The following is a 24,893-nucleotide window of genomic DNA, read 5'->3' on the forward strand; positions in this document are numbered from 1 at the left end:
ATGCTGGGGGAAATGACCTGACCACATGCGCAAACACACACACACACACACACACACACACGAATGCACAATGTAACCTCTACAGAGGCACAGGGACAGAAAGAAATTCAAGATACAGAGGAGATAGAACGAGAGATGGAAAGGGGGTGATAGGACCAATACGACTCACACACCCCCAGCACTGAAGCTCTGGTTGTCATGGAAACCTCCTATTGTGTGAGTCGGCCCTGTGCCTTCATGTGTCTCATGCACCACACACACACACCTCAAGCATTTTACAAAGCAAGAAAGCAATGCATTGTGAAAAACAATTATACTTCCAGGAACATGACGGGGCACCAGCAGCAGAGAGAGCACTGACAGGAAACTTTTATGCTTTTGGATACCTGAATGTCAATCATATAGGCTTTCCCATGGACTAATAAACCAGAAAATGTGGGTTCTGAAAATTCAGACACATCCTTCAACAGAACAGTCACCAAACAGTAGGATTCAGACCCAAAACATTTCCATCTGGACCACAAATCATTTCTCACATATATTTTGTGTTCCCAATTTTAATATAAATGGATTTCTGTTGAAAATAAAGTAGATGCAGAAGTATTTACCCATTAGAAATGGCTGCCTGAGGTAACAACTGCACATATTCACATTTAACCATGTATACTAGACTAAGCAGCAGTTTCGAGACTACTTTGTCTGTGTAAGATTTATTATTTCATATTATTACAAAGTACTATTGCTGCCAACTTGGAAATGTACAACAATGCACACTGCTCACTTTATTTAATAGGCATTTAAGCCATATTTGCCAAGAAGGAAAAGTAGAGACTGAACCTCCTAAAACTTTAATTGAATACCTCTGACCTAGAACCTTAAGATAGTATGACATATCGAACAAACTGTACTTCTGTCCTTCATAGCAGTGCTTTGTCAAATTAAATACGCTGTCTACGATGGACGGTCTTTAGACAGGGTTGACATGATAGCATCTAGATCATTGTCTGCTATGGTTCTTAGAATAAAACTGTCAGTTTTCAGTTGATTTGTGAATTTGGTCTCCTACTGCATCTTGTGGGACACATTTGACTGAAAATCCCTGGGTAAATCCATGCACAAACACCAACCCATTCAGAGGTGTTTATCTTCAAACCCCCATGGCTTGTCATGAATAACATCCAGCATGATTCATCACCCAATTTCACTCAGCACCCCCATTCTCTTCTTCCGCCAATCACAGTGTTTGATTTAGCCAAGGCACCCACCCACCTAATTCCATTTCCACCAATCGGAAGAGGCTTTGCAATCACTCAGATCGCTTGTGATTGAGTGCAGCTGCTCCTCTGGGTGAAAGGAAAACCATAGACGCAAAAAACCATTAGGCCGACACGAAGTGCAGATATGGCAGATAAAGATTCACAGGTCAGCGGCTGTCATTGAGTCTGCTCTCTGGGGTAGAGCTAATCCAGTCAGCCCTGCTGAGCACTGACCCAACACTGTGAGAGATAACAGGACAGCTGGTGTTAAAATCACCTGCCACACTGATGTGGAATATGATTTAGACCATAAAACAAACTCTACGGAAATGTCCAAAAGTAGATGTGAATGGTCACCAACACCAAGCAACTGGTTCCTTTCGTACTTGCTTAATTTTCTTAGATAACTGTGGTGGAGACAAACTTCTGTACTCAAGGGGGCGATATCTTTTTAACTGGACAATGTTAATAAGACATTTTGGATTACAAACCACTGAGGTGTTTATGTTTGAGGTTTAAGCCCTGACAAATGCACCCAGTCCTGTGACCTTTCCCTCAGGTTGACCCAGGGATCCGGATTTTCAGACGTTGTCCATCTGCTGCCCATGCGGTGTTGCTGTCCCTTTATCCCACCTTAAGCCGTCTTAATGCCCCTATCATGCCCTTATCTCCCAGAAAACCATCTTTGCATTATCCCTTCATCTATCCCTGCTGTCTTACACCACCCGAATCTCCACTAAATCCCCATATCTGTCATCGCTGGCCTACATCCCAACATATTAGATCTTAAAACGATTTCTGTTTCTTAGATTTTCTCTCTCGGTCTGTCTGTCTCTGTTTCAAGCACACACCCACACATACTCTCTGGTGTTTAACACGGACATATGCGGGTCAAATGAGGTACTACAGCTCATATGACTCCATTAACAACAACACTAAGCTTATATTGTGCACACTTAAGAGGTGTAAATTGATAACTGTGTTTACATGAACATAGAGATCCACATGCTTTGAATATTTTTGATCTCAGATGAGCTCCTTTGGTCAGTAAGATGACCTTAATTGTAATACAAGAAGTTAAAAGTTCACATGACATTGATTTCTTGAAGAAACAGGCCATTCAGAGATGGAAATTCTCTCATTTAGGGGGCGTTTACATCACACCTTTTTCTAGGGTTGGTCCGACAAACCATCGTCCATCGCTGATGGCTGACAGATGTCACGTTGTTGAGCTGGCATCGTGATTCCACCCCCACACCCCCCGAAATATAGAATGGGAGGAAAAAATTTATTTCAATACTTTCTCTCACAATTACATTGTTGGGTAATTATACTATATATAAAGTGCGGACATCAGAGAACGGCTATTAATATGCAGGGCATTGAAATCACTTTTGAATGTGTGCTCGCTGTTTACTTTCACTTTCGAGATTCGCAATCACACAATTCTGTTAATACTACGGAGAACAGTACTTACCACACATTTTACAAGGTAAGATGTTTGTCAGTGGTTAGTCAGTATATGATTTAACAGCTTCCATATGTTTTTTCCATGGTTTAGACAGCATAAATTAGAAGAACAATGTATTTCATAGTATATTAACCATGCAATCCATGCTGTTGTTTACATCCGAGTACTGCCAAAATGGCTGCACATCCTGATAACTGACCAAATCGTGACGTAAGTATGTCAATAGCAATGTACAAGTAGTATGGATACTTTCATGGTGCTTTTTGTCCTATTTGGTCTAAATCACCATCTATTTTCACTGTACACTCTCAGAAAACCAAAAGGTACAAAAGCCTTCAATGGGGCAGTATAAAGATACTGCATACAAGTATCTTAAAGATGCTTATTAGTACCTAAATTATACATATTTGTACTTTTTAAAAAGGTACTGCCCCAGTGACAGTTTTTGTATCTTTTTTTTTTTCCGGAGACTGTATGGACAAAAGCAAGCATTTAAGGAGACAATCGACCCTTTGCAAAAACCCGCCTTCCTTAGTTACTGTTGCTATGTCCGACAAACAATGTCACTCTCACACTACACGTCATGTTCTCATGCAGTGAAAAATACGTCACGAAGCAAAAAGGAAACTGACAAGACAGAGAAATGTACTTCTGGTATGAAACAAGGTCTCAGCTTTAAAATGGTGTCATTTTTTAAATAAATTTAAACAATATAAAATTACTGTATATAAAAAATATATATAAAATTACCTATTTGGAAAAAAATTGTAACGTATTATTATTATTATTATTATTAATAGTAATAATTGACTGTTCAGGTGTAAGAATAAGAAATAAAAGCCAAATAAATGCATATAGATTTGTGATATATTATTACTGTTTATCATTTAAGTGTGTTTCGTTGCAATTTTTGTATTTGCTATTTTTTAATTAATTAGTTTAAAAACTATTTGGAAAATATTAACTTTATATTTAAAAATATACTTAATAATAATAATAATAATAATAATAATAACTATTACTATTATTATTATTATTATTATTAATTATTAACAATTAATAACAATTAAAATTTACAATATTGCTGTTTATTAGTAAATTTGTATTTCCCTATGCTTTTTTGAAAAAAAAAAAAATATATATATTTTTAAAGGCTATTTGTAGAATTATTATTATTTTTGTTAATGTTATTATTATTATTACTATTATTATTAATTATATATTAAACAATTATTTTATAATATGACTGTTTATTAGTAAAGTCTATTAAATTGTAATTTTTGTATTGCCCTATACTTACGAAAAAATACATTTAAATGTTCTTTTTAAATGCTATTTGGAGAATTATTATTATTGTTATTATTATTATTATTTTATAATATTGCTGTTTATTAGTAAAGTCTATTAAATTGTAACTTTTGTATTTCCCTATGCTTTGTGGAAAAATACATTTACATGATCTTTCTAAAGGCTATTTGAATTATTATTATTATTATTATTATTGTTGTTGTTGTTGTTGTTATTGTTATTATATATTATTATATATTAATAATTATTTTATAATATGACTGTTTATTAGTAAAGACTATTAACTTGTATTTTTTGTATTTCCCTGTTTTTTAAATGTTCTTTCTAAATGCTATTTGGAGAATTATTATTATTATTATTATTATTAACTGCCCTAGGCGTAAGAATAAGAAATAAAAATTAAATACATGCATATAGATTTGTGATATATAATAAATATAAATATAAATGGGTCTTTATACATGAAAAAAGCTACAGCAATCTGTCTTAAATGTTGTCTCTGTGTGTCTATGTAAACACACTGTATGTTTACAGCTTCAGTGTGTCCAAATTTTGGCTAATATAACTGAATCATAACGTCATAAGGAGGCTCAAGTAAAGAGTCACACATCCCCACTCACACTGGCAGGAAAGTAAATAATAATCAAATCCACTCCTAGACAGCCAATCACGTGCTATTATCCAGCAAATCCCAGCATTCTTCGGCAGAATTAAATGCGTGGAAGCTAATTCATAATTGATGCTTAATTATCAATCTCATTTGGAACGATCATTACCTATGCACAGCAAATCATTCAGAGCCTGAGGCCTGATGGGCCACAGGAAGCACTCAGGCTTTATAGAAATGCTTGAAGTGGAATGTATGTCAACACACCCAGAATTCCCCACACGCCACACAACAGCATATCACTGGCCTAATGTTGCAGACAGAGCAGCTGGCTGATGGGGTGTCATCCACATGCATCCACCCAGAATTTCCCCCTCATTTCCCCAAGACTCATCTCACCGCCCTTGAGACATCCCATCAGAGGGGACCGAGCAGCATTTCCATGACAACAGCACGATCAGGTGTTTGCTCTCTGAGTGTTGAGGTCACAGTCTTGGCACATGAGACGTCAGCCCTTTCACACACACACACATACACGCCGCGACCCTCGGGTGGGCATGGAAAAACAAAATGCCCCCCGTGGCATGTGGCTGACGGATCGTGTTTGACAGGAGCCAGTGTGTGCGAGTGTGTTTTGACATGGGACTGGCTCAAAATGCTAAAGAGCGCTCCTTCATTTTTTATGGGTTAAGAAGGTTGCCAAAAACAGGAAGTGCAGGGCGGCTTTGAGATGACCTAATTCCTGCTCTGCTGTGAGCTGAGGTCATGCTGCGCTCTTCAAACTTCTGATGCTAATTATTTAAAGTGGATTGCAAGTGCATGTGCATCCCTGTTGAGCAGTACAATAAAACGTACCATGGTAACTTGGGGAAAGTTACTTTGAAAAGTAATGCATTACAATATTGCATTACTCCATAAAAAAGTAATTGCATTACTTAGTTACTCTTTATGGAAAGTACTGCATTTTATTACTTGCTTGCTTTTGTTTTTTAATAACAAAACCTCCAAAAGTTACATAAGTAAAATGAATAAGCCTCAGGCTGAAGAAAGCATACTCCCAGTTTCTCTCAACATGGGAACAGGAGAGGTGTCAGTGAACTTGCATTACTTATTTGAAAAAGTAACTGAGGTATTTTTATTGTAAATTTAAAGTAATGCATTACTTTACTAGTTACTTGAAAAAGTAATCTGATTACTTAACTCAAGTTACATTTTTGAAAGTTCCACACTAATTGCATAGAAAAAGTACTTTGGAGTACTATGTAAATACATTCACTGTACTGTAGTACCGCCACAGTAATTTTTTATTTCATGTTGACTTTAAGAGTTTGCACAGAGCTGTTGGTGAAGCAGATGGCAGCCATACAGTTATCTTCGAGACTACAGACTTCACAGTCAAGAGTCATTGCACCTAAATTTGTCTGCAAAGCAGAAGGAGAAACAAGTGCAGAAAAGACAGAACGAAGGAAGGGGGAGGATAGAGAGACTGAGGCCTGATGCCAAGACAGCTGAGATTATACAAGACATTTAAAATGTCACACTGTACATTTGTAAACCTTGAGTTAACATTCCTATTTGCATATTCAAAAGGCCAATAACACTGACTGAACGAATACAGCTCACAACAAACTGACACAACATGACCTGTTTTAATAACTGCTTGTTCATCTGTGAAAATGTCATCGTATAAGTCTGCTCTGGCTGTTTCAAACAAATAATACGATATCTTGTTGATTTCAGTTAAAACATGTGCCATGGTCTCAGGCTGAGGATTAAAAAGATTTTAACGCAGTATTGAGCACAGTATGAAAAAGCATAATCATGTGTGAGAAAGAAATATGGCTAAACACACAACAAAACTGGTCTGAGATCAGGAAAAAAAGTTCAATTGATTCTGATATCACACTGAGCTTACAAATCAGTTCACGATCCAGAGCGCATACTGATTTAATAAAATGTTCCAGATTCACTGGCCATGCAGTCTGAGCAATAACCATAAGCAGTCTGTGCTGCGGTTCCTCACGCTCTGGGACAGTGAGCCAGACACTTGAAATATGGAGATAAGAACTGTTTTAACTTCACACTATGTTTATTTACAGTGACTTGTCCTTTAGGTTTTCTGAGACTCTCTGATGTGCATTGTTCCATTAAATTTAGAAAAACCAATGAATGTAACATTTCACAAGTTTGGGAACTCTTGGTTCTTAATACTGTGTGTGGTTACCTGGATGATCTATGATTGTTTTTTTGTTTTGTGATGGTTGTTCATGAGCCCCTTATTTGTTCTGAACAGTTAAACTGAGCACTGATCTTCAGAAAAATCCTCCAGGTCCTGCAGATTCTTCAGTTTTCCAGCATCTTTTGCATATTTGAATCCTTTCCAGCAGTGACTGTATGGTTTTGCATTAAAAACTGAGGGGGGTAAAACTTTTTGAATTTGAAGATGAAGGTAAATTGTAATTAATTTGTCTTCCGGGAAACATACAAGTATCTTTTTTGCTTCCAAAGAGCGGTACTAAATGGAAAAAATGATAGTTCAACAAAACAAATCTTTATTCTGTTCAAAAGTTTTCACCCCCCCGCCTCTTAATGCTCCGTCTGGAGCATCAGTGAATGTTTGAAACTTTTTTTAATAGTTGAATCCCTCAATTGTCCTCAGTGTGAAAAGATGGATTTTAGAATCATACAGTCACTGCTGGAAAGGGTTCAACTATGCAAAAGATGCTGAAAAACTGAAGAATCTGCAGGACCTGGAGGATTTTTCTGAAGATCAGTGCTCAATTTAACTGTTCGGAACAAACAAGGGACTCATGAACAACCATCACTAAATAAAAAAAAAAACAGTCGTAGATCATCCAGGTAACCACACACAGTATTACGAATTGTAATAATTTATTTGAATAATTTCAGCTATTTTTGGTCTTGTGGATCACATGTAAACATCTTTTATGTAAAATATCTTACTCAGGACAGCACTTAATAAAAAAATAACATGCATTTTGTATGATCTCTCCTATTATTCACATTTTCACAGATTCTGCAAGGTGTTCCCAAACTTTTGCATAAAACTGTCTAAAACTTTAAAAAAAAATAAATTTTGCAAAAGCAGTTTTTGAATTTTCCACAGATCCCCTAGAACTCTTGACTGTAGTTTCAAAACTTTAAAATGACAGAAAGACATAAAAGGCAAATCAATTATAAAGCTACTAAAGATTAAAGGTTAAACTGCCTGAAATGACAATTGTCTCCATTAGTAATGCTATTTTATCCTGTTTAATAAATGCTCACGCATGACATCACAACTATGCAAGGCCACGTCTCATGCGGTTTGTGGTTGGGCACACAAGACTGTTTTTTTTGTGCTACTATTGTGTGCCTCTGCCGGTTCGTAATGCAGCTCTGTGACACATGGGCCTGTTACGCTGACAGGCGCAGGAGAAACATCCTGATTACCCTCTTCCCTCTGGGCTCACACATGATAGAGAGAGAGAGAGCGAGATAGAGAGGACAGGCAGCAAGAGGAAACTGGCCATATGGGGTCTACGGGTGGTTTGGTCCCTATGTGTTAAGGGAGCAGCTCAAAGCAAGTGTGTTTCTGAGGGTTTTGGGCATATGGTGTCATAGAGGGGGGCAAGTACCACAGGAAAACACACATGACTTATCTTTCATCACGGGTTTGGAGAGAACACATCTCTGCAGATAAATGCCTCAACATTCACGGCATCCGTATTAGCCAAATAGCATCTCAGTGCCGTGATTTAGCGAGTGTAACAAAAAGCTGAAATCATAGAAACAGCGGGAGCCTCATTCGAGATTTGAATTCCCACAAAGAGTACCAAAAAACACAGTGTTCGGAGAATACATAATGATTGTGGTGCTTAACTTCAAGTGCTGACATTTTTAACTGCTTAACTGCTGTAATTTCACTGTTAGCGTGCTAATATATGTGTGAAAACATAATCGCTTGTGCCTAGCTGTGTATCAAGACAGCTATTGTCTAAATGCATGTTATTGATCTTATTGCGAAAGGTTCTTCCATGCATATCTTTCAGTTTTTAACCTTATAATTTTATCAAAATATCACAATTTGAATTCTGGTATAAAGGCAGGCTTCTCTCTGATGACATATATTGGATTTCTCCAGATCTACTTCCAGCTGATGAAATGAACCAAGACCTGCATTACATTTTTTGATAATCCGTTAAAGTTGTATGTACATCACAAAACAGAATGAAGGATCTATCACTACTTGTTTAATTGTGATGTCAAATTTTAAGGCAGCATTGCTCTGTAGCCTTTGCTAATGCGGCAAATCCAGAAAACAAATCTATGCCAAATAAATCATCCAAGACAGCAGACTAGATGAGTGAGCAACTGTAGACTATTGTAAACTGAATGAAAGCTTTGACAAACATAAAAACTAAAACAGTTTTAGCAAATATACATTGTGCTTTGTATTTATGACAACCATTACATTTTTAGCTTTGCAATATGTGCTAACCCAAAACCCACTGAAATCAATCGTCAAGCCACTTTCGAGCAAATTCTGTTCATCTTTGCTGCATTACTGTCAATAAATTAGCTTAAACTCTCACTGAGAACAAACAACTTCTAGTGGCAAATATCAATAAGCAACCCTTTAGAAAAACATTGTTAGCTTAGCAACATGTGCTTGCTTAAAAACTACTGAAATCAATCGTCATGTCTCGAACAAATTCTGTTCAACTTTGCTGGTTTATGCTGGTCCTTTGCTGGTTTATGCTGGTCATGTTGCTGGTCAAGGACCAGCATAAACCAGCAAAGGACCAGCTTAAACCAGCACCAAAACATACCTAAAACATCCCAGCATCAAAACATACCTACCAGCATATGCTGGATTTTCACCAGGGAATGAACGACTTACAGTGGCAAATATCAATAAGCAATACTTTAACAAAACATTGTTATCTTAGCAACATGTGCTAACCCAAAAACTACTGAAATAAATTGTTAAGCCACTTTGAGCAAATCCCTTTCAACTGCTGCATCACTGTCAATAATTTTGCCTCAAATTGGCAACTCTCTTTGAAAATGAACGACTTCCAGCGGGAAAATATCAATCACGTTGTTAGCTACAACACGTGCTAACCCAGAAACTACTGAAATCAATCGTCAAGCCACTTTCGAGCAAATTCTGTTCAACTTCGCTGCAACACTGTCAATAATTTTGCCTCAAATTTCCAACTCTCACTGAGAATGAACAACTCTCAGTGGCAAATATCAATAGGCAACCCTTTAGAAAAACATTGTTAGCTTAGCAACATGTGCTAACCCAAAAACTACTGAAATCAATCGTCAAGCTACTTTCGACTGTTCAACTTTGCTGCAGCACTGTCAATAATTTTGTCTTAAGTTGCCAACTCTCACTGTGAATGAACAACTTCCAATGGCAAATATCAATAGGCAACACTTTAACAAAACATTGTTAGCTTAGGAACATGTGCTAACCCAAAAACTACAGAAATCAATCATCAAGCCACTTTTAAGCAAATTCCGTTCAACTTTGCTGCATCACTGTCAATAATTTTGCCTCAAATTGTTAACTCTTACTCAGAACAAACGACTTCCAATGAAAAACATTTATGGTAATTGAACTGACTCATTAGACCTGTTCCAAATGCAGTGAGCACCTCTGCAAGCAGCAGACAGCAAGACAGCTCACCAGGTTTGGAAACGACAGTAATTTTTTAAATGACGCAATATTTTTGCAACACTGACAGTCACCTGACCTGACCGCACAAGCGTTAATATTCATGAACTGTCACAATGAGCCATTGCCATCCGGAGACACCTCTGCTTCCTGTTTTTAAAGAGAGCAACCAATTAGGAGCCAATTTACAGGCTGTGATGGGTCACAGGGTCAAGGCACTGATGGATTCTGGGGTCTTAGGACACATCAATATAACCCCATCAAAAACCGTTGTGAATCCAAGGTAGCAGCTTTTGTGTGCCTGAGCAGATCTGTGAATTAGTCTAGTGTAAAAGTGTAGGGCCAGGGGCTGTTTTACGTTCAAATAAACCGCACATCCCACATCGCCGCAATGGGCACAACCCCAAAGGAGAAAACTGCAGCGGGGTGAGTTGGCGAAGGAATATAAAGACACATCCGATTGATTAATCAATAAATGTCAGACGTAGATTAATTACACAGCCTGGAAGACGTACCAGCTGAAATTATGAAGACACCAAATTCAATAAAAGACTTCTGGGGAGCATCAGTTATATAATAAAAGTAAAAGGGCTATGAACATGGACATACTCATCTGATTGGCAACAGATTCAAAATGAATCCAATGTGCTAAACTCAATCCAGTTCATCTGTTTCTGGATTTCTGGACATGAACAGATCGCTGTGTTGCCTTAAAGTGAAAGGGCGGTCTGAAAGGTCAATAGAAGTGAATTTATGAGTGTAACCTTACAGGCATCCTCCATCACACCCTCCATCTATCTCTCAGACGTTCAGAGGAAAGATGACAGGGAGTGGCAGAAAAAGCTCAGACGGCCTTTAGGAAGCGCATGTCAAGTACTGGCAATGTTTGTGCTTTGAGGAAATGTTAACGGATCATTCTCTGACCTTTGCTGATGGAGCTACAATGCTACTGATGTGTGTGTAACTATCGTTATGTTCACACAGCAATCAAAAGTGTGTGCTTTCTTATTTTGTGTGCATCAAAATTAGCTACTGTGCACAAAGGGGTTTGAATACTTATGCACTGTAATTATTTCAATTTTTAAATTTTAATAAATGTGCAAAGTTATCCAAAATCTGGTCATAACAAAATATAAACTTAATAAATACACAAAATTAAAGGGTCTGAATACTTTCGCAAGACAGTTTAATATGTGTCTTAACATTAGTGGCGACAAAATGTGTCTAAATGAGTTTTATTGATTTAAAAATAAAGGGAAATTATGTTTACGTGGAGTATTCCTTTAAATGTCAAATCACATGAATTCCAACCAAACTTTTCCAAAATGAAAGTGGCCTAAGATTAGAACTGAAAATGTCAAATGTCATTGATTTCTGTAGTTCACACTATCATCCAAAACATTTGGATAACTGGGCCACATTAAACTGCAGTGTGAGCGTAGCCTATGTGTAAAAAGCCCACACTTCTTAGTGATAATTATCAAGTGAGCCACAAATCAGGTGATGCACACACACACATGCCCATCACTTTCTCTGATCAATACACACATTTACAGTCACACACATTAGCTTCAGAACAACATTAGTCTTTGGTGTGTCAAAACCATCCCTAAACACTAAGCACATTATGCAAACTCAAATTCAGGCAGCAATGACCTATCAAAGTCCTGACATCGAAGATAAACACAGCTGATCATTTCAGGATGACACATTATTTAGAAAAAAAAGGAGGGACATGCAAATGCAAGCTCAGTTTCACACATTGCAGCATTAGAAAATGTGTCAGAATGCAATTAATAATCCAACACAAATAAAAACAGTGTTATCAGCATTGCCATAAGTGGTGCTAGAGCTAGTATTTTCATACATTATCATTCAGTTTTCTTTTTAGGTAAAGTACTGCCATGCAAAAACAGATATTAAAGCATCATTCACATTAACAGCAACTTTAGCACTCTTATTTTGTCAATAAGAGTTTCCAGGTGAGAGTGCTAGTAACCATTGGATGACAGCAATACGTTAGCTAAGCATTTGTGTTTGCATTTGTATACATGTGCATAGAGAGTAAAAGATTAAAAAACAGTAAAAGGGCGAGGTCTGTTTATATAAGCACATGGACAAGTATTTACTGAATGCTTATAGCTGGTCAGCAACCTCTGGGCAAAGACGTATCACCCCAATAGGAATACACACACACACACACACACACACACGCACAGTGGCAAGAAGATCTGCCTCGTAATGCCGGCTGGCAGGTCACAGAGAGATATCACAGTCAGGCACACATACACACACACCTGCCCTTCTGTCATCCACCCCTGATAGCAGGCAGAATGCCTTTGAGGTCATTTCAACATCATATCTGGTGTTCGCCCTGAACGAAAGGATATCGCAACATGCTTCCTTGCATTTCTGCCTCGCCTTTCTCTCTCTGTTTCACCTCAGTAAGACACTATATCTCATTGCATTGTCGAGCCTGCAGTAGTCAGCCCTTGAGCGATGCTACGATTGGCTGGAGATGATGTCATCTCTTCCGGAGAGCTCCGCAGCGGTGTGTGCCATTGGCTGGCAGCGTAGACAGTGCTGAGATTTCACTTTCATTCATGTACAGCTGGGGAGGGGCCTGCATTGGCGGGTGGCCCGTGACCTCTCAGTTAGGGTCGCACTGTAGCGGTACACTGCTAAACTGTCCCAGTGATGCTTCAGACGTACATTTGAGTGAAGTGCTAATGGAAGTTTATAAAATGGCTTTGTTCATACAGCTCAGGTGTGCACGAACACACATGCTAATGTTTGCACCAGCATGCTTAACGGTGTTCACACATTCATTACACACACATTTACATGCAGCCACATGGTGACGGGAGCAACCTAATCAGTGCGTCTCTGATGGGGGTTGGGATACGGGGGGTGGGGTTGTCCTGAAGCGTGAGGCTGTCACCATGGCGACACTGCAGATGATGCACTCCTCCTGGAGTGGGGGGGAGCAGAGATGGAGAGTGCTGGGGAACTCCCTTGCACACAGATAATAAACACACACCAGACCGCTTGTGTGCGTGTGTGTTGCCACTTAGATAATCTCCCACTGGACGTACACTATCCCTTCTCAGCATGCGCTAAACCGTACCACACACACTAGGAATTAGCCAGCAATATCCCACTGCGATGTCAATGTCCCTTTCTCTCTTCTCTCTTCTCTCTCTCTCGTTCTCCACCCTGAACATGATGTCATTGTTTTTCTGTAGTTGCTGCAGAGGCATATGAGCAAGACTCCTTCCAGGACCTTCGAGGAGAAATCCACTCAATCCAGACAACCCTCAATCAATGTGCCAGTAAATACGACTAGAATCCCTGCCTTGCACACTACTAGCAAACTAGGTTAATTCTCTTATGCCTACCCCAACTTTTTAATAGACAAACCTCAAACAATGTGCCAACGAATATGACTAGAGTACCTGCCTTGTGAACTACTAGCAAACTAGGTTAATTCTCTTATGCCTAACCCAACTTTTTAATAGACAAATCTCAAACAATGTGCCAATGAATATGCCTAGAGTACCTGCCTTGTGCACTACTAGCAAACTAGGTTTATTCTCTTATGCCTAACCCAACTTTTTAATAGACAAACCTCAAACAATGTGCCAATGAATACGACTAGAGTACCTGCCCTGTGCACTACTAGCAAACTAGGTTAATTCTTTTATGCCAACCCCAACTTTTTCATAGGCAAACCTTGATCAATATGCCAGTAAATACGACTAGAGTCCCTGCCTTGCGCACTACTAGCAAACTAGGTTAATTCAATTTAACATACAATGCAAAACTGGAGATTACATGCTCTATGTGAGTCTACAACTAATCCAATCCAAACAACACAACAGCCTAAAGAAGCTTAGAAGATTCCAAAAAGATTCCTTTTTTGCAGCAATTTCATTTTTGTTATCGCCACACTTCGCCAAGGCACGGCTGAAATTCAGTTGAATTCATTTACTGCAATTAACCGTCTAGTCTTTCCTTCTCATCATTTTGTCATTTAGGGCAATTCGGTTGCTGCGTGGTGGGTGGTATCTCTTCAATCTCAGACAATAAAATGCATTTTTATGCCTGTTCTGATGTATTGTGTTATCAAGCGTGGCATAATTCTCTGCTGTCAACGGTAATTCACTGTAGTGGCTTTTCTAAAGTGATGGGTGCTGCGGTAATGCAGAATGATGGAGTCCTGATGGAATGACTGTGAGTCTAACAAGTAACTAGTACTCATTCAAATGTCACCGAGATAGCAAACGCATGGTCCCTGCTTGAACTGGTCAAACACATGCTCATTCAAGATAAACACAAGCCTGGTTTCATGCAACTCTGCAACAACAACGTGATTGGATATAACATCACCTCACACAAAACCAAGGAATATTGAACTAAACCCTGTGCACTGATAAGGCATGGAGCCTCACATTTTGGCCATATTTTCAACACTAGATAAGACCTGTTACAGAACATTGTTTAGGAATAACTAGGATTAAACAGACTGGGTTCAAAAGGACAAGCTATGTCTTTAAACCCCTTTCACCGATCATATGTAGGACATGCGTGACTGATTCTGCCCTTCAAGATCAGTGTCTATGGCCCCACTGATGGCCTTGAAGTGGTCCCCTCTTTTGTGACCAAAACAAGTAATGACAAAGCCCCCTTCTGTCTAATAAAGTTTAAAAGACAAGGTAGAGGGGTCTCCAACCTGGTTCCTGGACAGCTACCATCCTGCAGATTTCACAGCAAAAGCAATCAAGGTGTTAAGGATTACTTAACAATTACAGGCAGGTGTTTTGGAGTAGGGTTGAAACTGAAGTCTGCAGGATGGTAGCTCTCAAGGAGAAAGGTTGGAGATCACTTACATTCACCCTTTTTATCAGTGAACTGAAATAAGGGCCTGCTGCTGCCCATTGACCTCTGAGGACAAGCTGGGATAAAGGTCAAGTGGACATACAAAACAGATCTGACTCCAGCCTACCCCATATCCCAGCCCCCTTTGGTCCACACCCACCTGATCCTCAGAGGGGGGGAAACTTTCGGACATCTCTGGTATGATATTGTCTTATCTTTCACTTCAGAGGAAATTAATTCCTGCTGGTGTTGATAATCCTCTGTCACTGAAGCATCTGATAGTGGACGCCTAAGACAGAGACACTTCCTGTTCAGAGCTAACAACCAATCGTACTGACCTATTGGATTTACAGCGCGATTGTCTTGGATGTTGAGGCAAGGGAGAGGATGAGTTGAGGGAGGGTTGGAAGAGAGACAGCTCTGTGAAATCTGCAATGAGATGAGCTAAAAGCGTCTCTTCAACTCTGTATGATCTCACCACTCTCTTAAAGGGATGGAACCATAAAAGACTTCTGACAGCCAGCCATGAATAAAAAACCTTATCTATGTTCAGATAACAGATAAACATCTCTTATTAATTCCACTTTTTCCATCTAAAATAGCAAACAACCAGATATAGTTTCTTAGATATAGTGCACTGACAGGGTTAAGGCAAATCAACAACTTTTCCACATTGATTTTTTTGCCTGCAATTTTCATTTAATCATATTCCAAAGTAAACATCCTTTTTGATTAAACAATCAATTATCAAATTTCAGATCAAATAAAAAACTCCAAGACCTATTTCGATCTGAAATGGGTGTGTCAGATAAGAGTCACACAGAATGTGTACTGTTAGGAATGCTCCAAGACCAGGGCTGGGAGCCACTGCTTTACACATCCATATCATTAACCTATGAAATTTCAGGATGACCAAAGGCTAGCTCACATTGTCCCAATAAATGCTGTTGATAAGTTTTGTTGGATCAGCATAGAAACCTTTGTTAGTCAAGGGTGTCTAAACCTGATTTTGGAGGGCCACCTTCCTTTGTTTAATGCAAACCCCAATTAAACAAATGAGCCAGCTAATTAAGGTCTTCAGGATTAATAGCACCTTCCCGGCATTTGTGTTGGAGCAGGTCTGTAGGAAGGTTGTCCTCCAGGAACAGGATTGAACACTCCTGCTGTTAGTGTTTGTTGGGGCATTATGAGAATGACAGTACATAACTTTCTAAATCAAACCGACAACTTTATAATGGTTGAAATGTTAGCATTTGTTTGGACAGTGTGATACACAAACACATCCAACTTTTGCACAGATGGTCTGTGTCTAATTTAGCACTTTTGACAACTTCAGTATCTTCATTTGCGTGATAAGCAAAGCAGAACAAACATCATTAGTCTGAGAAGTATACACAATATGAATGAAGACTAATCCAGTCTCTAAGGGACTTCTAGTTTAGCCACATTCATCAAAGGGATGAGAAGAAATTGGTACAGAAGCAGTTTGGGGGGAGGTATACAAAAAAAAAAAAAAATCCCGGCACTCCAAATCTGCGTGGCGTTCATTAGGAGAGAAAACAGCCCAGTGTAATTAGGTTATCCTCACATTCAGTAAGAGGCAGATTTACTCTTGAACTTTTCTGTTTAACAGCTGCTAAGCCGCCGCAGCCCTGGGGAAGAGACGGCGGCACCAGAGAGGATTTGGAGAGGATAGAAAAGAAAACACAAGAAAAAGAGAAGAAAGAAAGAGGGGAGAGGGAGAGTCATACCCCTGAATATTTGAATATGAAATTAATATTTTGTTGTTGTTGTTGTTGTTGTTGTAATGACTGGAAGGGAGAGAGGTTAAGGGGGAAATCTACGCAATCACGCACCCTCGTAGAACGACAACCCACCAAAGCAGACAATTACACCAGTCTGGAATCTGTGTAAATGGTAACAGGGTATTAGTTTTGGACCCCCAGTGTGAATGTGGTTCCATGACCCCTGCGGTTAAAACTAGCATGACCACATATGCAAGTGGGGTCATAGACGAAAGAACCGTCAAGCTGCCAGCCGGCAGAGAATGGGGGGATTAAGATGAAACAATCAAAGTGCAACTGCAAGAGGCAGATGGAGGATTTGGGGTTGATGCTCTCCCTGATAAACATGCAGTAGCCTAGCCCAGTTTAAATCAAGACTGCAACCATCTTTACTGGTAATGAGGCTGAAGAATTGGCACAAAAAGAAATACAACATCAGAATCTGCAGGGACACATATGAGATCAATGGGAGAATGGGTCCAAACTAAATGTTAGGACTATCCAAATCACCATTACCACCAAAATATTTACCTATGCCGTGAAGGAAAAATCTGTTTAACTCAAAGGTACACACAAGGTCAAGGTACTTGACAGAACTGAAGGCAAAAAGAAATTCACTGCTGTCTGTTTTTCTGCATGTGAATATCAAGTCAGAATGACTATTATCAATCCACAGCTGGGACACCATCATCTCCTCCTGGTGCGGCTCTGAGCTCAGGTGGCCAATGGGATGAACACATACATCATTACAGACAGCCTATAGACCTCTATGGCCCCTACATGGATTTGAGTAGTTTAATTTTGTTCTTAGTATATGCCAAATTGTCCTAAGTGTGAGCTGTCCTTATATAGTAAGTTTATCTATAACCCAGCAGGCACCAGACGTCAATATAATGTCAGTTTGACGTTGTACCTTTTATTGGGCTGATGTTGCATTTTGGTCAGGAATGAAAATCGGGTTGATGTCAGTATTTGATGTCAATTTGACGTTGGTTACACAACCTAAATATCAACGTCAGCTGACGTCGGTAGTGGACATGAAATTAATGTTGACATTAGACATTGAATTGACATTAAAATTTTGGTCACCCGGTGTCACAAAACCGAAATTTAACCAAATATCTACATCATTTCAACACAGTATTTGACGTCAATTTGACGTTGGTTACACAACCTAAAATCAACAAAATATCAACGTCAGCTTACGTCGGTTGTGGACGTCAAATTAATGTTGACATTAGATGTTGATTTGACATTGAATTGTGGTCATCCGACGTCGCAACCTAAATTTAACCAAAAAATCAGCATCATATCAAGACAGTATTTGACGTCAATTTGATGTTCGTTACATAACCTAAAGTCAAAATATCAATGTCAGCTGACGTTGGTTGTGGACATCAAATTAACGTTGACATTAGACGTTAATTTGAAATTAAATTTTTATCACCTGACATCGCAACCATAATGTAACCAAATATCAACATCATATCAACACAGTATTTGACGTCAATTTGTCGTGGGTTACACAACATAAAATCAACAGAATATAAACGTCAGCTGATGTTGGCTGTGGACATCAATTTAATGTTGACATTAGACATTAATTTGACATTGAATTTTGGTCATCCGACATCGCAACCGAAATTTAACCAAATATCAACATCTTATGACGTTGTGTGCCTGCTGCTATGTATACTAGCCAAGTGCCCTGTCTGCACAATTTGAAGTGTAAACATATTGTTATTTTCCCTTAGAAATGCGCAAATTGATTGTTTCTCAAATTAAATGAACACTGATTACTGTATTTAAGAGAAATTAATGGTAAGCCTTAGGGTTAGAATGCGATATCTGTAAACTGTTTATAACTTCTGTTAAATATACTGTAAACATATTTTTTATAGAAACACATTTTTTATCATCTGCACCTGTAACTGAACATTTATGTGAGAAACAGTGTCACTCTCATATTTAGGGGAGTACAAAACACAATAATTTCATTATCTTAAACACCCTCTGTTTTGCTTTTGAAAAGACCAGGAAAAACAATAAGAGAGGGTGAGAAAAGTAGATGAGGCAGGGAAGTATTGTCCTTGTTTCTATAGTTGCACCACCCAAACTCATAGCCAAAATTGTACTGTTGTTATCCAGTCCAAGTTGGCTGAAATAGAGGATAATTAGACGACACCCATTCCCCTTTTCCAGCCTTTCCACTCAAATCCTGTGTTGTTCTGAGATCACGTATCAGACTTTGTCAGAATAACGTGACATTTTTTTGTATTCTGAGCCTTGCATGAAACCATATATCTTCACTTTCAGATATAAAAAGCATGACCTCCAGAGCCACTTTGATGCATTCTCCTGTTTCCTGAGCCCATTACAATCCACTACATAACCGCAGGGTGACAACAGAGCCCTGCCTGCCCGCTCATCCAACTGTGCATCATCAGCACTAGTGTTACAGCTGAGCCAAAGTGAGCTGAGCCCAGTCGGCACACAGACTCGCACATACGCACACACACACTCGGTGCAGTGATATCATAGCGGAGGCTGGTGGAATGACACAGTTGTTGGGGTTGCACAATTGCACCGGGCCAAACACAGAGCCCTGAGGGGCACCCTTCCCCACAAACAAATGCCCTGGACGGAATCACAGGAATCAATATATATGCTTACATACAGCACACACACTGAGAATGTGACATGCATCTTCTCATGCAGGAACTCCTGAAGGCACACTTAGAGATGATGTAATCCAGATCCACACCTTTCTCACGCACCACACAGCGTATACATGCACATACTCTGTAACTGCACTCTCACAAGCAAGCTTTCAGGGGCTGGCCCCCCTCTCACCTGCACCTGCATGAAGGAGCCCCTGTAGAAGCAGCAGGCAGCGGCTGACAGGGCACTCCACAGGCTGCATCTCTCCGTCATGGCTCCTGTCCTCCTCTCTTCGGCTCTTCCACCCCTGGAGTCCACTAGAAGCCCCGGGTCATGCCCCTATCCCCTTGTGTTCGCCCGTGCACAAGCCACTGCCGCAACTGATCAGTGCTATCGCTGTTCCACCGGAGCCAGTGTCATCCCAGATCCGCACCGGCTTCCTCTCTCTCCCTCTCAATGTCTCGTTCTCTCTCTCCCTCTCTGACTTTCAATATATCTCTCCTGCTCAGTTCCACTGCCTCTTACTCTCACTCTAGCGCTTGCTATGCTTCACAGCGCTGGCAGGGATTACCTCATCGCTCTTGGATGAAAGCAGTGGGTGGGGGGAGGGACGGAGGGGGAGAGGGAGGGATGTAGAAAGAGAGAGATGCTTGCAGGCACCGAGACCCCACCCACCCCCTCCTCCAGGGCTCCAAACAATGCTGGGGGGAGAGAGACAGAGAGCGAGAGGTATGTGGCGCACGCATTCAGCACCTACTCAAAGGAATTTTCCCTTTTATTCCGGTTTGAAAGACCGCAAAAGAAAAGTACGAGGGGGGGCAGTCGGGGAAAAAGAGTCTATAGACACTCACCCACATGCACATACACACTCCCACACCCATCGAGTCACACCAGCAGAGAAAACTGTTGGTGTATGAGTATGTTTTGAGTAAATGAGTGGATATTGTAAGTCTGGGCATGCAGGAGCTATTTAGATGCGAGTTGTGCTTGGAAATAAAATCATGTTTTCTAGGAACGTAGTAAAAACCTGCTAATGAGCCTCAGTCCTTGAATATTCCCTATCGGATACTACCCACGCACACATACTTACTCCAGATAAAATAAGGCTGACTCTGGAACAGCAGTCTAGGGTGGGGCGTTTGCTCCCCGGGGACTATTGTGACATCAAAATGGACGCCTTGCTATGGCAACCAACTCAAAGGTTTGACAGCAGCATCCTTAAAAGAAACAGTCCACCCCCAAAATTCTATCATTTATGCACCCGCAAATCATTTCAAACTGAAACAGATCTAAATGTAAACATAAAACTGTTCTATCCACCATGGATCTTATATTGTGTTCTGCATACTCAGAACTTTTTTTTTTTTAAAGGCTTTTTTGTGCCTTTAATGGACAGGACAGTAGAGAGATTATAGGAAAGTACTGGGTGGAGAGAGGGGAGCGGGATCGGCAAAGGACCTCAAGACGGGACTTGAACTCGGGTCCACGCAATGTCGGCGCACTAACCACAAGGCTATTGCTGCCGACCTGCATATTCAAACTTGATGCATCAAAACACGTCATGCAGGTTGTATGTCTTGCAAACACTTCACACCAAGATTTGAGAGCTAAAGTGGAGAAGGTCAAATATCAGTGAATAATGACTTAAATGTCAATCAGTCTGGAACAGTACAGGAAAACGTATGAGTTCAGAGGATGTTAAACAGTACGTAAGTCGAATAGACTAATGAAGTCAATTATAAAGTATCTTTTTTTTATACTTGGAGCTCAACAGCATCAGTATATTCACATTTTCTTGACATTCTTAAAAACTCTTTTTGTGTTCCATGGATGTGTTAAAGAGTGTTAAAGGACTAAAAATGTCCTGATAATTCACTCACCCCATGTCATCCAAGATGTTCATGTCTTTCTTTCTTCAGTCGCAAAGATATTAAAGGGGTCATCGGATGCCCATTTTCCACAAGTTGATATGATTCTTTAGGGTCTTAATGAAAAGTCTATATTATACTTTGGTTAAAAATTCTCAATGGTAGTGAAAAACAACACCCTTTTTACCTTGCCAAAATCAGCTTTGCAAAAATCATCCTGTTCTGGTCGAGGTTGCTTTAAATGTTAATGAGCTCTGCTCGCCCCGCCCCTCTCTTCTCGCTGTGAAGTGACAAGCCTGTTTACTTTAGCCGCGTTTAGCCACTAAACTTGCTAACTAGCATGTTATTGGAAAAGGCGATTGCAAAAATTCATAAAAAAAAAAAACCCTTATACTCACTTCTGCTGTAAATGAAGCTGGATCATGAATGATTTGTGCGAACATAGACTGATATATGTAGATCGGGAGGCGCATTCCATTCACAAACAAACGTAATTTTCCATCTTCAGCAGCTCAGATGTCGGGAGTAAATGACGACCACTATGTTCAATACCACATCCAGCAACACAACACCTCAATCGCTCAATCAGAGATATTCTTGTCTAACATACATCCCTGCTCCGGCATCGAAACAATGGAGGTCGGACTGTTCCTGCTGATTTAAGGCGGGTCTGAGGTAAGACGCTGTCAATCAGCTATCATGGGAGCGGCCTCTGTCGGTTTGATGCCACACCGACAGGCATCTGAGAATGGCTCGATTTGAAAAAAACACTGCATGGATTTTTATACATACACTGCCAACACAAATTAATGTTCAAACAATACCCTGCCTTTTTGAACTGGATTGCACAGACTAAGAACTAACCACGCATGACCTTTCCAACATGACTGCATAATACGTGAAGTCATGGATGCAGAGCTAGTGCAAGAAGAGCATTTCCGGTTAAAAAAAATTTATCAATTTGTATTTTTTTAGAAAATGACCGGTCGTTTGGCTAGACAAGATCCTTATTCCTCAGCTGGGATCGTGTAGAGCCCTTAGAAGCTGCACTGAAACTGCAATTTGGACCTTCAACTTGTTGCCCACCATTGAAGTCCACTATATGGAGACAAATCCTGGAATATTTTCCTCAAAAAACCTTAATTTCTTTTTGACTGAAGACAGAAATACATGAACATCTTAAATGACATGGGGATGAGTAAATTATCAGAAAATTTTTATTCTGAAAGTGAACTAATCCTGTAATCCAGCTCCTGCGGGGGCACTTGCCTGGTACTTTCTAGTGATACTAAAGACCTTTTGTAGCTGGTTTAGATGTGTTTAATAAGGGAGCAGGAAGACATCTGTCTGGCTGTAAGGATCACATCAGCATTTTGCATCTATATATGTGCATATCTGCTTAGCTACTGGGCGATGAAGCTTACAGCGCAACCTAGGGAAGCCAAACAATGAAAAAACAAAAGATATAATTAGACGAGACCCATTCTGCAAAGAAATCTCACTGATGCCATTGTGCATTTGCAGATAATCCAGTAAGACCATGTTCAATTCATGTTGAACGCTCATCAGCCTGAGACAATGGGAGGATGAATGTCAAGTTGAAGCTATTAAAGAGTAGATGATAACGTGGTGTAATCCGGTGCGTGGGTTAACGTCATGTGTTATAGTGTGTGTGGCTGCCTCATGAGAGCATGGAATGAGAAAAGGATTTCATGTTATTACCACACATATGATGAGGAGTCTCACATGACACACACATGGTGACAAACATATGGCGACCACAAATAGATGAAATTACTGTCTAAATTGACTTTGGGTTGGTTGGTTTTTCTGTGCCTTTGTGGTACTATCAAAGCATTGGTGTATTTATTTGAGCATCACAACAATAACGGCTCAACCAATTGGGGTGGGAATGTCTGTTGGTTCAACTAATGGCAGATGGAAGAATGTGTTTGAAAACAGTCATTATTCTTCCAGTTCTATCCTACTGAAACCCTGACTTTGGCAGTGCTAGTGTTAGTGTTTGAGATGCAGGAACAGATCTCTTCTGAAACTTTAAAGAGAAACAAATCTGAAGAGTAGCCTTTAGCAAAAGTCCTTTCAATATCATGGCTACGAGATAAACAACTGAGACATTAAAGAGATCTTGATTTCCTACTTCTCTGCCCCAGTTCTCTACTTTCTGTATTCCCTCTCTCTGTTTCTTGTTTTTGGTCTCATGCTGTTGTGTGTATCTATGCTGATCGTGGCTTTTCCTTCACAACTCCTCCTCAATCTTTCATTCAATCTCTCTCTCAGTTAAATATTAATTACACAGTGAGTGTCCTGCAGGCAGGGTGCAGCCGTACAATGGAGAGCAGCTAGACTCTGTGAGCAAACTGATAATGAGGAGGTGGAGGGGGTTCGTCTCTACCTCCGTCTGCCTACAGGGCCCGAACACCCTTACCTCCCCCTTCCCATTAACATTAATGAGCTCGGCCCCACTGGAATTCTGGGTATTGTAGTTGGCGTGTGGAATGGCTCTTGCCCAAGTCGGTGCTGCTTTCGCTGATCAAGCAGTTTGGTCATTTTGTTTGATCTGTAGCAGTAATAGAAGACCATGAGAAGCATGTTAGCGAGTGAGGCCTAGTCAAATTACAGTGCTAATCAATGCAGAGCTGTGTAGTGATGTGATTTAAACAGACTAACTGGCTATTCTGTATGTATTTCCATGCAGAAAAACAGGAGGGAGGGGAAAAAGAGGGGTTTCACAACCCCCATCTCTCACCAGCTGGGTCTACATCAATTCATGTCCTGCCTTTCCTCACTGCTCTCTATATCTCTGTCTTCCTATACATCATTAATACTATTGCAGTTTTTAAACCCCCTAACTATGAGAACTTGAATCATGTGGCTTGTTGAGGAGAATTGCACTGTTACTCTTCTAAGCATTCTGAATTTTCAGTAATACAATTACTGAAAGGAAACTGCTAATTGGCTAGCAGAAAGGTTAGGAGTTCAATCCTGAGGTGCTGGGAAAGGTGTGAGATCTAGGAAGAGCTGAGATAATGAGATGACAGCACAGCAGAAAGTAAACATCAGTATCAACGGCTGAATGGAAGAACGCAATTACGAACACCTCAAGAGATCACACATGTCTGGGCCTCTGAGAACATTCTGTCCTGCCGTGAAGACCAGTCATTCATCTCTGTTTCCAGATGAAAGAGCTGTTTTTTGCCATTACAGTGAACATTCAGGGCAGAGACTCATTTTTAAGTCAGACACCATTAAAGTTTCATATTGTGGCAGAGAAGAGAGGGAAGGATGGCATCCAAGAAGTGGAGGGAAAAGAGGATGTGCATCTAGTCGAACTATTACAACAATCTTCTACA

The 24,893-nt window shown here is 40.0% G+C and overlaps 1 protein-coding gene across 4 annotated transcripts in view; it reads right to left on the bottom strand.

The window, feature by feature from the left end:
- The window catches only part of sh2d3ca (SH2 domain containing 3Ca), a 60,813-nt gene that overhangs the window by 20,005 nt on the left and 15,915 nt on the right, over positions 1 to 24,893 (bottom strand). Inside the window, exon 1 of one of the 4 annotated variants that reach the window (XM_051120985.1) lies at positions 19,847 to 20,220. The exons of the other annotated variants lie outside the window; for them this stretch is intronic. Coding sequence (XP_050976942.1) covers positions 19,847 to 19,927 — 81 coding nt within the window. The 5' untranslated portion in view covers positions 19,928 to 20,220. Of the gene's footprint in view, positions 1 to 19,846; positions 20,221 to 24,893 lie in introns of those variants that run through there. 4 annotated transcript variants of the gene reach the window in all.

Source organism: Labeo rohita, chromosome 10, assembly GCF_022985175.1.
Source record: "Labeo rohita strain BAU-BD-2019 chromosome 10, IGBB_LRoh.1.0, whole genome shotgun sequence".
Taxonomy (NCBI): Eukaryota; Metazoa; Chordata; class Actinopteri; order Cypriniformes; family Cyprinidae; genus Labeo; species Labeo rohita.